At 32.3% G+C, this 15,904-nt stretch overlaps 1 protein-coding gene across 1 annotated transcript; it reads left to right on the top strand.

Annotated features, from left to right (window-relative positions):
- Positions 1 to 6,587: 6,587 nt before the first annotated feature.
- On the top strand, positions 6,588 to 15,583 carry LOC124911172 (probable E3 ubiquitin ligase SUD1). The gene is made up of 9 exons (XM_047451620.1): positions 6,588 to 7,080; positions 7,515 to 8,198; positions 9,361 to 10,134; positions 10,776 to 10,987; positions 11,131 to 11,490; positions 13,414 to 13,574; positions 13,657 to 13,820; positions 14,375 to 14,521; positions 14,958 to 15,583. The coding sequence occupies exons 1-9, from the start codon at positions 6,769 to 6,771 to the stop codon at positions 15,435 to 15,437; spliced, it is 3,294 nt and encodes a 1,097-aa protein (XP_047307576.1). The 5' UTR covers positions 6,588 to 6,768; the 3' UTR covers positions 15,438 to 15,583.
- Positions 15,584 to 15,904: the final 321 nt, after the last annotated feature.

The raw sequence follows: 15,904 nt of genomic DNA, 5'->3' as shown, positions 1-15,904 counted from the left end.
TTCCCCCTACAAATGAATCATTAGATTTGGGAAGAAAGGCAAATTAAATCCCAGATACATTGGTCCCTTTGAGATCCTTGAAGAGGTTGGAGATGTGGCTTATATATTAGCTCTTCCTCCAAATTTGGATACAGTTCACAATGTGTTCTATGTGTTCAATTTGAGGAAATATATTCTCAATCTAACCCATGTTATTCATCATGAAGAAGTGCAGTAGACACCTGATCTGGCCTATGAAGAAATACCAACACAGATCATTGTTACACAAGTTAAAAAGCTGAGAAACAAGGAGATCAAGATGGTTAAGGTCCTTTAGAGCAACCATTCAAGTGATGAAGCAACTTGGGAAGTAGAGCAGGACATACAACGTGATTATTCAGAATTATTCGGTAAGTTTAATTTCGAGGTCGAAAATTTTTATTAGTATGGTAGAATTATGACACCCAAAAATCACTTTAGGACCGAGTATCTTCGGTCCTGGCCAAGGCCAAAGACCGAGTATAATTGTACACACGACCGAGGAAAAAGGTAACCAGAAAATTCAAGACAGGACCGAGACAATTTCTTTAGGACCGAGACAATTGCTTTAAGATCGAGACATTTTTCATTAAGACCGAGACATTTTTCATTAGGACAGAGACCAATGATCTTTTGGACAAGTTCCTTTAATTATTTGACTTTTGCCCATAGTTTTACCAGGCTTTACAATGCCAGCTCATAGTTTTATTTAAACAGCTCATAGTTTTATTTAAAACAGCTCATGCATAACACATGCCTTAACCATGTGTCAAAATTATAAAGACACATTTCTTTTATTTACTAAGTTTTATTGACACATGTCTTCCATGTGTCAATATTCAGTAAGTTCTATTGACACATGTTATCCAGTTGTCAATAATTAGCAAATTCTAATGACACTTGTCCATTCCACCTTAACAAGACTTGGGCTATATAATACTCACCATGGATTCATTCTCTTAGTAATGTCACTTTCTCTCTCTAAAAAGAAATAGAATTAGGAGCCTTAGAAATCTTTGAAGAACAACTAGTCTTAGAAGCCATTGGAGATCAACCATCCTTAACAGCTTAGGAATATAAGGCAAGAAACTTTCTTAAAACCATCTTTAGAACCCCACACATGCAATATATAAATTCATGTATTTTTTTTATAAATGATGCATGTTGTTTTAAAGCATGATTTGATTGCATGTACATGATTTTGATGATAAACCAGATTGATTAGTAGGTTTCCAAAAGTATGTTGTGTTTTATGGAATCTTAGCATGTTTTACCAAAGGAATGATATATTATGCCTTGCATGTTCTTATTTTATAAAGGATACTCTGATTTTCTTTGCATGGCTATATTTTCCAAAACATGTTCTGTTTTTACATAATCATGGTGAAACTATACCAAGGACTTGACGGAATATTATGGGATGAAGACTAGCCAAGATGAGCTTTAGTAGTCTGATTCCAAAGTTATGGATGAGATATATATGGGACTCACTTCTAGAGACGAGCTCCCAGAATATCTACCCACACATACATGTGTCCAAACATGATTGTGGACTTTAGAGACGGACTCCTATTGTTGCATTCCAATCATGTGCTCAAAAGTTATGGATTATTTCCATCAGGATCAGCTCTGAAGAGTTTAGGGTCAATTCTGTACATTTACCATGATGAAATACTTTTAAAACTCACATGCATAGTTTTATAATCATTTTTATGCATAAGTTACTCTTTGGAACAGGAAGGAAATCATTTTATAAGCATTATTTTTAAGCTCTTAAATACTTGTTGAGTCATTAGACTCACTATGCTTGTGTGGTGTAGGTACGCATCCATAGTTTTATATGTTAGTTGAAGAGATCCTTGGAGTAAAAGAAACATGCAAGAATGAGTGTGGAAGGAGGGACCATAGTTGATTATCTTTGTATTTTTGTGTACTCATGTTGCATGTCTGTATTTTGTTTTATACTAGACCGAGTATTTTGTAAAAGATCAAACTGCTGGAACTTATTTGTAGTAAAGGACCAACCTTTTTACAGTATCTTTTGACATCCATTGCCTATGTGTATAAAATTTGTCTTTGAATGAAAAATACACCTTTTAGCTTACGCTTATGTGACAGTTTTTTGTATGTTATATGTTCAAGCATGCTTAGGATCCACCATCTCTATTCTAGACCGGTAATTTAGATTTAGGGATGTTTCAAGTTCAGACTCCGTCTGATTACGCTTGCTTCAGATTGCATCTGAAGACATATGTCTTATGAGTTGTACATGCTTAAAGACAAATTACACAACTTAGTTTTGTTCAAGTCACAACTTAGTTTTATTCAAACCACATCATCAAAACTATGTCGTACTTATTCTCTTAAGTTAATTAATTATTTATTTCTTAATTAATTTTCTCTATTCTTTATTTAACTAATCTAATACACCTTAAAAAAACACTCAATTTAAAATATAAATATGTTTAAATTGGTAGATGATACACAAAGTTAGTCATTGCGAAGTTTTTCAAAAGCTAAGATTTTATAAAGTAAAGACTGTTTTTTTACGGGTATGTATGACATAGTGCGAAATTTTGCATAAGGTTGTAAGGTTCTGATTCAGGAATTCAGGAAGCTTCCTTAAGAGTTAAGGAGTGTTCACCAACTCCAAGTAAGCTTCCAATCACATTGTAATTCAATTTACCATTTTGAATTGAAATTTTTATATTTCAGTTTTGTTAGTTTTATATACTACTTGATTGTCTGATTTTTTTATTGGAAACGATCTTAGGATCATTTATAAGCTTTTTGTTGAAACAAAATCCAATAAATTGACTTAAATCAGAAAACCCCAAATTTAATTTTGAAAATTTTCAAAATCAGGTTTCTTTTCTTGAGTTTTTGCTCAAAACAGCAACCCAAAAAGTCGTCCAACATGTTTCTAATGATGTTGCGAACCTATTTGAACCAATTATAAACTATCCCGATCATGTTTGATCAAAAACTAATTTTTTTATAAAAATAAAAATTTAAGTTCTTGAATTGGTCAAAACAAACAACTAGTGTTTATGTTTTAGTTTCATTCAACCATATGAAGCATAAGGAATCTATTGACAAACTCCTTACGCTTCATTAAAGATCGAAAACTCAAAACCCGTTTTTTATACCAAAATTGTTCTAGTTAAATGGAACATCATCCCGATCGAATAACACTTTGGTATGATGTTATAAAATATCCTGAAAACTATACGAAGCTTCTCATGCCCTTGGATCTAAGGATTGATGCCTTAAACAAAATCATTAAACATGTAGTTTGATGTTCTTGAGGACCAAGAAACCTAGAACAGGTCTAACCCAAGACTGGGAGTCCTTCGCACCTAGGACCGATAAAAGTTAGCCCAAGGTTAACCCATGACCGATCATCCTTAGCACCCAGGACCGAAGAAAGTTAGCCCGAGGCTACTCAAGACGGAGTGTTCTTCATGCCAAAGGCCGAAGAAAGTTAGCCCAAGGTTAACTTAGGACCGATGACTCCCGCACCCGACCGAGGATCCCCGCATCCAACCAAGAGCTCCATGCACCTATGACCGACGACTTCCGCACCCCAGACTGATGACTCCCACATCCGACTGAGGGTCTTCAACACCTCGATAGAGAGTTCCCGCACCTCGACCGAGGGATCCCGACCCAGGAATGGGGGCTTTAGCCCAGGACCGATGGAAATCGCACCTAGGATCGTGAATATCGATCATATGGCCTATTTAGTTCCATTTTTAATATTTCAAAATTATTTTATAATTTTGGAACTCTAAATCATTTTCTAAAAATCTAAAAAAAATGAAAATGAATTCTAAATATTTTAAAGAATATTTTCATAAAACATATTTTGATAAGGGCTTGTTTGGAATTTATTATTAAATCTTAATGCGTTCAACTAATATTCTTCAGGTGGATTCCTCATCAATCATTGTCGTCAGCTACATGTATCAACATTTAAATATTGTTTTTACAATTTTAAATACCAGAAAAACTTGTGCAAGTCTAAGATCTGAAGAATAATTGGTTAAAATTAAGCGTTATACAACTAATTTTTCAAAATCTAGATTTTATAAAGTAACATTGTTTTTTAATGGGTACATAGGATATAGTGCGAAAGCCCTTTCTCGAATATCATCAAACTACGAACAAAAAAACTATAGTTGAAAATACGTTTGTATACGTATAGTTTTTAGGAAAAAACTCACTTAGACGTATGTACTTGTACAACTAGCTCATTCAGACGTATGTACTAATAAAAATTCATTTAAACATATGTATTATCAAAATTGACTCATTTAGCCTCTTTTAGTAAATCATGGTTAATTTTTATTTTTTTTAATTTATATATTTATTAATTAAATATTAATATATTTTCTCTCTCATTTTTTTCATTAATAAATGAACCCTATATTTTTATCTTTTTCATAAAATTTTTATTATTTTTATATGAATATTTATTATTGATTATTTTAATTTTATTTTATATATATGAGCATTCATCATTAATTATTTTAATTTTATATTTTTTTCTTCTTTTTTATGTTTTTTCTTTTATTAACGTTGATTATTAATTATTTTAAAATTGTTTAGTTCCAAATATAAAAATTACTTATACTTTCAACAATAAAAATCTCTCAACACAAAAATAAATAAATTAATATTTGAATAATAATAGCAACTCAATCAAATATTAGACAAAACAATTTTTCTTACTATTACTATAAGTCATGAATAAAAATTAAATAAAAAATTATTAATTTTATTTTTGTTCATATTAAATTAAATAAGAAAGAAATTCTTCAAAAAAATATTACAATAAAACATAAAATTCATAAATAAGTTGCTAAATTATTTTTTAAAATAAGAATTGAAGAACTATGAAAAATGAAAATTGAAAGATAAAATACAAAAGAGAAACTAATATAAAAATAATAAAAAATTTAAGAATGAAATAAATTATCTAGTTTAATTAATGTAAAAAAGAAAGAGAAAATATATTAATATTTAACTAATAAATATATAAATTTAAAAATAAAAATTAACTATAGTTACTAAAAGAGGTTAAATGAGCCAATTTTTGATAATAAATATGTTTAAATGTCTTTTTATTAGTACATATGTCTAAGTAAGCTTTTCCCCTAGTTTTTATTGATTTTAAACTAAAAATCGAGACTCTTTATCCAATAAATAGTCTTTTAAATTAATTGTTTTTAATTAATTTAAATACTAATTTCTTTAATCAAATTATAATTTGATTATTTTAAATCTAAAAGATTTATTTGAAAGTTGATCGAAAGGTCATGACATATTTTTATGAATCTTTTAAAATAATGTTTTATTAAAAAAGATTCTTCATAAAAAATCGAGGTTAAAGTCTCGAATTTCGAGCTTTTCCGAGACAAGAATTTTCCAAGGTTACATTTTCTTTAATTAGTTTATCACATCTATAAACAAATTTGATTTTTTAATTATTCATATAAAGTACATTTTTTAAGATATTCAAATTGCATTGTCAATTGACAGTTTTTAACTAGTACATCCTAAAAAAAAATACTCAATATAAAATATAAATATGTTTAAATTGATAAATCATAAACAAAGTTAGTTATTGCAAAGTTTTTTTTTTTAAATAAATATCAAATCTATCTCTTTTCGAATTTTCTCAAATTTTTCTTCAAATTATATATTATTTTAGTCATCCAAATCACATTTGATAAATCAAAATGCGTCAATTTCGAAAAATACTAATTTAAAAAAAAACGTATATATATATTATTTTATTTACAAACTTAACAAATTAGTTAGAAAAACGAAAATAATACATTAAAATAAAAGAACAGATATTTTATCAATTTAAGAAAAACTTAAAATAACTAAAATTTTAATTTTGATAGTTGTAAAACGGGAAATTTGAGCCAATGACCCTAAAAACATGGTGAATTGCGTTTGGTGAGAGTGAAAAAATTAGTTAGCGCTGGTGACCTTTTTTTTTCTGACGAAAATGTTCCTATTGCGTCAGGTTGCGCAATTTTTTATTTTTCAAAAAATTTTAATTATGAAATTTTTTGGACGAAAATGCCCAGTTGCGTTACGCAATCGCGTCACGCAACCCCAGTTGCATCACGCAATCGCGAGACGAAAAAAAAAATGAAAAAAAGAAAAAAAATTCGGTTACGTCACGCAACTGGAATTGCGTTACGCAAGAATACAATTATTATTAAAAAAAAGAGGGTCACCGGCGCTATTTAAATTATCCAACCGCACAATGGATAATTCACCCTGTCAATGGGTCATCTGCTCAAATTTCCCATTCAAACCATTTTTAAGTTTTAGCTTCAAATAACAATGGAGTAATTTAAAGATAAAAAATAAAATTCACAAAAACTAATATTATTTATATATAAAGCAATATGAATCAAATAAGGTGAAAAAGCATATCCGAATGAGACCCATTCTATGAGTCGGAGCTTGGATTGGATATGAGATGAGAGGCGCAGGGAGTGATGAAAGTCGGTCGTCATTAAAACTGCCTGCCTGTTTGAATGGCTTTAGCTTGACCCCTTTTCTCTCTCTTCATTTCATTTCTGCGATCCATCCCATCCACCTTTCCAACGCAACTGCTCCTTCTCGTAACCCTCTCCGTTTCCGTGGCCGGACTCGGTTCCGATACCGCCTTGAGCTTTAAGGGAGAGAAAACCTGCAGGGAGCCCTAATCAAGCGCTGGAAAATATGGAGATCGCACCGGCTTTGCCGGCTTCACACCACGACGGCGGCGCCGAAGCCGAAGGGGATTCCCTTTCTGCCGAGGCTTCTTCCGTCAGGCCAGTTCCCTCGTCTTCGTCTCCCAGGGGTTCTCCGGAGAAAATTAATTCCAGGTATGATGAGGACGACGAAGAGGGGGACGTTTGTCGGATCTGCAGGAACCCTGGGGACCTGGATAATCCTCTCCGTTATCCTTGCGCATGCAGTGGAAGCATCAAGTACGTTCACCAGGACTGCCTTCTTCAGTGGCTGAATCACAGCAATGCTCGTCAATGCGAGGTTCGTTGGGGACTACTCCCTGCTTCATTCCATTGATTACATCATACATCATACTCAATTTCATATTACTTTCATCTTGGTATAGGGTTTTAGGTCCTTGAATCACCCTGCAAAATTAAATACCCAGTGATTCATAAGATATGTTTGAGGCTAAGCAAGCTTCTAGTAGGAAATTGTCATCATGTTTTCCTATACACATGCTTAACGCCATTTTATGGGTTGAATTAATGGCAATAAGGAACTCGCATATTTTTTACCTATTAGCAAAATGTAGTGTAGGCCTGAGTGCTATATTTATACTGTAGTTTCGGCATTAACAATGCCCTGATATGGTTGCCGTGGTTACCCGTATTGCAAGAGCATCTTGTAACTAATCTTTTTGGTTGCATTTCTCGTAAAGATTGCCGTTTCACTCATTTGTTATTCAAATCCAGGTATGCAAACATGCATTTTCTTTCTCTCCAGTTTATGCTGAAAATGCTCCTTCAAGGCTTCCATTCCAAGAGTTCGTTGTTGGGATGGCAATGAAAGCTTGTCATGTTCTGCAATTCTTTGTGCGCCTTAGCTTTGTGCTTTCTGTCTGGCTCCTTATCATACCATTCATCACATTTTGGATATGGAGACTAGCTTTTGTGAGAAGTTTCAGTGAAGCCCAGAGACTTTTCATGAGCCATATCTCTACCACAGTAATCCTAACGGATTGCCTGCATGGATTCCTGCTCTCAGCCAGCATTGTATTTATTTTTCTCGGAGCCACTTCTTTAAGGGATTACTTTAGGCATTTACGAGAAATTGGAGGGCAGGATGTTGGAAGAGATGATGATGGAGACAGAAATGGTGCTCGTGCTGCAAGAAGGCCTCCTATTCAAGCTAATAGGATGGATGGGAACGGTGATGATGCTGCTGGAGCTCAAGGTATTGTGGGAGCTGGTCAAATCATTAGAAGGAATGCAGAAAATGTTGCTGCTCGTTGGGAGTTGCAAGCAGCTCGCCTTGAGGCTCATGTTGAACAAATATTTGATGGTATGGATGATGCTGATGGTGCTGAGGATGTACCATTTGATGAACTAGTAGGCATGCAAGGGCCTGTCTTTCATTTGGTTGAAAACGCTTTTACTGTAAGTCTACAATTCTTATCATTTTTTCATGTTTGTCTCAACATTTTTGAATTATTTAGCACATTGGATTTGGTTGTTATTGGTTTAACCTATATCTTCATAAAATTTAGCACTTATTAGCATGACACCTTATGCTGCTTCTGTTTTGGTACTGATATCTAACATATTATTGTCCTTGGTCGCAACCAGTAGGTAGCAGACTTGATATTCTGAACTGGAAATAAACTATTTATGTAGTGGTTCTGTAGATATTATGGTACCTTTTATTGTGTGCCAATAACATGTAGTGCTTATGTGTGTGTGTGTGGTGTTGATTGTTCCAAATCCTATCAGTAGCTAAAATTAAGTATTGGATATGCTGAGTAGTCTTTCTTTATTATGAGATGTGGAATTGTATTTTATGAATTATGTATCCTTTGCTGAGGTGTATGTATTACTTTAGCCTGCTAGTTAGGGACTGTATAAGCATATCAATATTCGGAAGGATTTCTATCTACATTGAAACTATCAGACTTAAGAATTTATGTAAATTTGTAAGTTAACATGTAAACGTTTTTCACTCTAAACTTAATCAACTGTGTAAATATTTTAAAGATAACTTGTTAATACAAGTTAGATGACCAAAATACCCTTAGTATTATTAAATGCTATCAAGAATAAAAATAAGGATATTTTAATTGATTTGAATGATTTTAGTTAATTCTGAGATTGCAAATGGATGAGTTTGTTTATTTATTCTTTTGGTTATTTCTTCCATTTCCCAAAAGCAAAAAACAATACTGCATTCTGACTTTTATCTGGTAAATATCCAACCTTAGCTTCCATTGTATATTGTTATTATGGTATTTGAGATTTTTAGTCGCGTTATTTCTGTAAAACAGCAAAGGCATGGGATTCATTCCTAGTGATATTTTCTTCCCCATCATTATTCCCTGTATGTTCTTTTATAGAGCAGCTGGTTTCTTCTTAGACTTCCGTTTGCATCAAGGAAGAGGAAATTGGGCTGATATTTTAGCTTGTTCTCTTTTGATTATACTTTAATTTTGAACCAAATAACGGATGACATTAGAAATTCTAAATATATGATTTATAAACTGATATCGACTGTGTGGGCTTTAATGGGCTTGGTTGTTAGCATTCTAATAGATGGTCGCTCCTGCAGGTTCTTGCAAGTAATATGATATTTCTTGGTGTTGTGATCTTTGTGCCCTTCTCCTTGGGACGGGTTATTCTTCACTATGTATCATGGATTTTGGCCTCAGCTGCCAGCCCAGTTTTGTCAAGGATGCTTCCATTGACTGATTCAGCCTTATCTTTAGCCAATATTACCTTGAAGAATGCATTGACGGGTATGGTGAATTTATCATCGGATGGTCAAAATGGAAACTTGCTAGACAAGGTTGTGGAGGTGATGAGTGCAAATGCCACTGGATTACATGGAGTAAAAAATAACCTAACCTCCTCACTTGCAGCTGATTCTGTAAAAGGAATGTCTGTTGTTGGTGTAACGTCGAGGCTATCTGATGTTACTACTCTTGCTGTCGGTTACATGTTCATATTTTTTTTGGTGTTCATTTACCTGGGAACTGTTGCATTGATTAGGTATGCTAAAGGTGAGCCTTTAACTACGGGAAGGTTCTATGGTATCGCATCCATTGCAGAGACAATTCCTTCCCTTCTGCGGCAGTTCCTGGCTGCAATGAGGCATTTAATGACTATGATTAAGGTTGCTTTCCTTTTGGTCATTGAACTTGGCGTCTTCCCATTGATGTGTGGATGGTGGCTTGACATTTGTACTATAAGAATGTTTGGCAAGTCAATTTCCCAAAGGGTGGAGTTCTGTTCGGCCTCTCCTCTGGCAAGCTCGTTGGTTCATTGGGTTGTTGGCATTGTTTACATGCTACAAATTAGTGTCTTCGTCAGCCTACTACGAGGGGTAAATACTTTCACATGTTTTTGTTGTTTATAAAACTAATAAATACTCTAATATATCTCTGACTAAGAGCTTGTTTGATGTAGGAATATTTTTCTTAAATAAATCAAATTTTTGAAAGAGAAAAAAAACATTGTTTTAGTAAAAGTGGATTAGTTGGGGTTATTTAATATTTAAAATGTTACAAAAAAAATAAAGAAATTGTATTTTAATATCTTAGTTGATGATTTGATTATGAAGCGTTGATGATGGGATAAGGGGTTATTTAGATCTTGTTTGATGTAGTTCGTTTGGATTTAATCCAAGTAAACCATTATCTCATCATCATTCACTTCCATCAAATCATGACCTAAAATATCAAAACATCCTTATTTTACTTTTTTAACATTTTAAATACTAAGAATATCATGGTCATTTCCCCCAAACAAAACCAATTTAAGTTTTTTCTTTTAAATATCGGTTTATTTACAAAATACCCAAGATAAAAAAGCTCTTGATCAAACAAGGCCTAAGTTTAGTTTTTAAGCATAATCTTTGATATACGTTTTTGGATTCTGAAATTTTGTATACCGGTGTTTTCAAATTGACCCATCAAGTTTTATTCCTTTTTTAATTCATGTATCTTTATCTTCATCATTTAATAGGTTTTGCGAACCGGTGTTCTTTACTTCCTGAGGGACCCAGCTGATCCAAACTATAACCCTTTCCGTGATTTGATTGATGATCCTGTGCATAAACATGCAAGAAGAGTTTTGTTGTCTGTTGGCGTGTATGGGAGTTTAATAGTGATGCTTGTATTTTTACCCGTCAAACTCGCTATGAGAATGGCACCCTCTATTTTCCCTCTAGATATCTCGTAAGTTGCTTCAAATGATTCAATTCATGCAGGCTAATTCTATTTTTTCTTTTATCCAATATATATATATATATATATTCTCACCAGTTGTGCATATTCTTCAACAACCCTTTGCTTACATGTGACTTCCTCCCTTTTTTCAGTGTATCAGATCCATTCACTGAGATTCCTGCAGACATGCTACTCTTTCAAATATGCATTCCATTTGCTATTGAGCATTTTAAATTGCGAAGTACAATCAAGTCTGTTCTCCAGTATTGGTTTACTGCAGTTGGCTGGGCGCTCGATTTGACTGATTTCTTACTGCCCAGACCAGAGGACAATAATGGTCAGGAAAACGGAAATGCAGAACCAGCCAGGCGTAATAGGAGACGTGTTCAAATAGATGGACAAGAACAGGTCATAGAAAGACTACTGGGTCCAGATAATATCAGAGGAAGATCAATCTCATCAAATGATGTCCCTGCTGAAGAATCTGATGCCGATGAACAATCCGATTCCGAGTAAGTTGCAAAATAATTATTGAAATATAAAGATCAAGTAGCCCCTAACTTTGTAGTTTTTATTATTTTGAGAAAAGTGAGACGCTATTTCATTAGTCCCTGATGTTGCGGAAACCGCAAACAACCGTGGAGGGAAATCCTAACTTTATAGTTTTGAATATAAAATAAGCTCTTTAACTTAATTTCTATTATTGGATCAAATAAGCCATCCATCCAACTATTATCGAAGCGGGATGGAATCAACACTGTTGCCTAATATATACTAATTCTTAGGGTTTGAAATTTGAATTGATATATTGAGAAGATCCATAGAATATTAGAAGACAGGAATCTAAACAAACTGATTATCAATAATGTTGAAAATTAAGAATAATAAATATTTATAGGCTAATTTAAGAGATGAGTTTCAATTATAGATATTAATTTAATTATCCCTAAACTCAATAATAATAATTATCTAACTCTTAGGATGATGTTGATAAATATTCAATGTTGAATATTGAATTTTAAGTGTCGAATAAGTTAAAGTATTTGAAAAAACAAGCTCAGTAAACAAAATGAAAATATCTAAATTTTAAGTATTTGATATATAAGTTGATTTGATAAATTATGGAACTAATGTCAGGTACTCAAAGCTATTTTACCCTTAAAGGTAAATTGATTGATTTCACTGGTTAAAATTGTCTTAATTAAGTCATTTATACTTTATGGAATTAAGCAAGATTTTTTAACTTCATTTTTTTAGCTTAACATGAGTGGAATCTAAATAAGTGATTTTAAAAAATAATTATCAAATGAACCTAATTCTTATACACTTAATTGTTTAGATTAATGGATCTAAACTGATAAATTTTCTTATAAATACAACCTTAACCCGACCACTTGTCCTCATTTCTGTGGCCTTCTGAACCCTAATCTCTGTTTTGTAAAATTATCATATATATGCGTCGCATGCTAGTTTCACTAATCAGATACATAATGAGTATTCGAAGGAGGAATTATTTGACCCAATATGTTCAAGTTGAAGGCTTAGATGATCTTTTTAAAGGTTTTAGGGGCTAATTTGATCCATGACTTCAAATTTAAGGGTCTTTTTAATATTATTTCATATTATTATTGATTATTCTATGGTATAATCTCTTCTATGTTTGATCTTGCACATACTTATTTTATTTATCCCTCCATATGGATTTGGACAATGTTGCACTACGTGATTATCCACCAAATCATCAACTAAAACATCATTTTCTGTACAACATTTCAAATATTAAACACTAAGAATATTCTGGTTAGGTTAGCTTAAGTGTTGGGTATTTTAGCACTCAAGCTAGGACATGATAAAGAAGTCGAATTGAGAGTATTGAATTTAAGAGGTTGAGATCTCATGTTCGTTTCCACTTGAAGCACCTTGATTCAAGTTTGGTCATGTGCTGAGATGTTGTGCTAGACTCCTTCATAGAATAAAATTGTTTTGGTATTTAACCCAAATAATTAATATTTTCTTCAAACTTGATTTTCACTAACAAACCTAGCCCCAAGTCCAAAAGACATGAAGAAGCCAATAATCACTTTTTCCACAAATAGCTTGCTGTTGCAGTTGTATGCCTTGTTTGATTTAGGGTTATTTGAATAACCAAGTGTTTATTTACAAATAACCATGTTTCATGTTGGTTATTGAAAAATAGGTTATTTGGGTAAAAAGACAATTAGAGTACAAATATATAATGAAAAAAATATTTAATAAAAAAGAAGATATTTTGGTGATTATTTGAGTAATCTATTTGATGGGGTAGATATTGTTGATTGGATAGTGGCTTATTTAAAATTAATCTCGAATAACACACATCCATAAGGCCTTGGCTTTTGGAATTTAGATGTTTTATTCCTCTCAATATATATAATACACTTGTCTACTTCTTTTAGGAGGTACAGCTTTGTCTTCCGAATAGTGTTACTGTTAGTTGTGGCTTGGATAACTCTCGTGGTCTTCAACTCTGCATTAGTAGTTGTTCCGATTTCACTTGGACGCACATTATTTAATCTTATCCCACTTCTACCAATAACCCATGGCATCAAGTGTAATGGTAATTAAACTACTATATTAATTTGTTTAGCCTATTGATGAATTTAGCAGTGTCTTAATTCAAGAGTATGTCTCTGTTTTAGATATATACGCATTTGTTATTGGAAGCTATGCAATTTGGACTGTAATAGCCGGAGTTAGATACTGCGTCGAGCACATAAGAACAAGGAGGGTCAAGGTTCTGATACGGCAAGTTCAGAAGTGGTGTAGTATTGTTTTGAAGAGCTTTGCATTGTTGTCAATATGGGTGAGAAAATCTGGCTTCTTATTTTTCTCTATATAATATACTCCATTGGGAAACACATTTTTCTTTTGCTTCTGGATTCAAATACAGTATATTTTATTAAATTGAAAATTAAGTGTGAATACTGAATTTTTAAGTATCTGATGAGTTAAGTATCTGAAAAGTAAATGCTGAATAAATTAAATGAATGTAAATGAGTTATAAGTACTTGGTATATAAGTTGATATGCTAAAATGTGGAATTGTCTATAAGTACTTAATAATTAATTTTTAGCATTATAAATGGTCTTACTTTATCTTAATTTGAGTTGAATGAATTAAAGTGATATTAAGTAACAATTATAGGTTCATCCTTTTCTCGAAAAAAGAATTAACAATAATCAAATAAATTTTATTTAAATTGAGTGATAAGTTGTCTTGTCATTACCTTTTAGTAAGAGAATTTTAAAAAATAATAATAATGTTTTTGTTTTTGGATCCAGATAAACAGATTTAAAAAATTCTTTTATGTGGTTGGTTTGTTATGTTGATGTTTGCATGAATATATCTATTTTGCAGATTTTTATGATCCCAGTGTTAATTGGACTGCTTTTTGAACTTCTTGTAATTGTTCCAATGAGAGTACCTGTGGATGAAAGTCCTGTTTTTCTACTGTACCAAGACTGGGCTTTGGGACTCATCTTTCTCAAGATCTGGACTAGATTGGTGAGTAGTTGCTGTTGTAAGAATTATTTTTCATTTTGTATTGAGATTGTTTGGATACACATCTCAATCAAATATCTTTCTTAGAGCTTGTTTGATTTTTGAATTATTTGAAAAATTCCTGGATTTTTTTAAACAATTCATCCATTTCGGTAAAAAACAAATTCTGATATCTCGAATGAGATCACATTTGAAAACAAAACTCTCCTATACCAAAATAAGCCTCATGTTTGATGTTTGGTTTCAAAAACTCAGTTAATTTATCATTGTACACTTAATGATGAACTGATGGTATTAAAATAGTGATGTCTTATGGGATGGCCCACATCAAACAAGCTCTAAAACATGGAAGATCCAAACTTGTCAATCCAAGTTGATCCGAGTCTTCATGATTTTTTATAGATGTATAAGTTATGTTAATAGAGTTTTCTATGAACAGGTAATGCTAGATCATATGGCACCACTAGTGGACGAAAGTTGGCGAGTAAAATTCGAGAGAGTAAGAGAAGACGGTTTCTCAAGGTTACAAGGCTTTTGGGTACTCCGAGAAATCGTATTCCCAATAGTGACAAAATTACTCACAGCATTATGTGTTCCTTACGTATTAGCCCGAGGGGTATTCCCGGTATTCGGTTACCCTTTAGTCATCAATTCAGCAGTCTATCGTTTCGCATGGCTTGGTTGCCTGGGTTTCAGCCTGGTCTGTTTTTGTGCAAAACGGTTCCATCTCTGGTTCACAAATCTCCATAATTCTATAAGAGATGATCGATACTTGATTGGCAGAAGACTGCATAATTTTGGGGAAGCTGCTAAAAGACAACAAAATGCGGTTTCTGCGCAAGAAGATGTTGCGGTTGAAGGTGAAGTCGTCGGTTTGAGGTTGAGGCATGTACATCATGAAGGAGAAGAAGCACAATAAAGAGTGTCGTCAATCTCTTATTCTGTAGGTTTGTATTAATACTATATAATATACTAGCAGCAGCAGCAACATCTTTTCAGTGTTCTTGAGGATTATTCATGTATCAAAAATGGAAAATATAAAACAAAAATTGTGATTTTGCTTCTTCTGTTTTTTCTATTATATATTCAAATGATTTTTATATCTAAAAGTAAGTTTGGTTATTGTTTTAGAATACAATTTTTTTTATTGTTATAGAATATCATTTGAAATAATAATTATTTAATAGATAATTTATATTTTAAATAATAATTTTGTATTATTAAATAAAGAGATAAAAATTATACTATAATTTGAAAAGGATTTCAAAATTAATTTGAATCATTATAAATGCAAATCTAATACCAAAATAAGCCTGGAAACTGGCTAATTTAGTTGCAAAAGAAACGAATTTTTAATGTATTGATTTACTTTTATTTTAAATATAT

Source organism: Impatiens glandulifera, chromosome 8 (genome assembly GCF_907164915.1).
Source record: "Impatiens glandulifera chromosome 8, dImpGla2.1, whole genome shotgun sequence".
Classification (NCBI taxonomy): Eukaryota; Viridiplantae; Streptophyta; class Magnoliopsida; order Ericales; family Balsaminaceae; genus Impatiens; species Impatiens glandulifera.
Note: the sequence above shows the minus strand (reverse complement) of the source record. Positions and strands in the feature narration are given on the sequence as shown.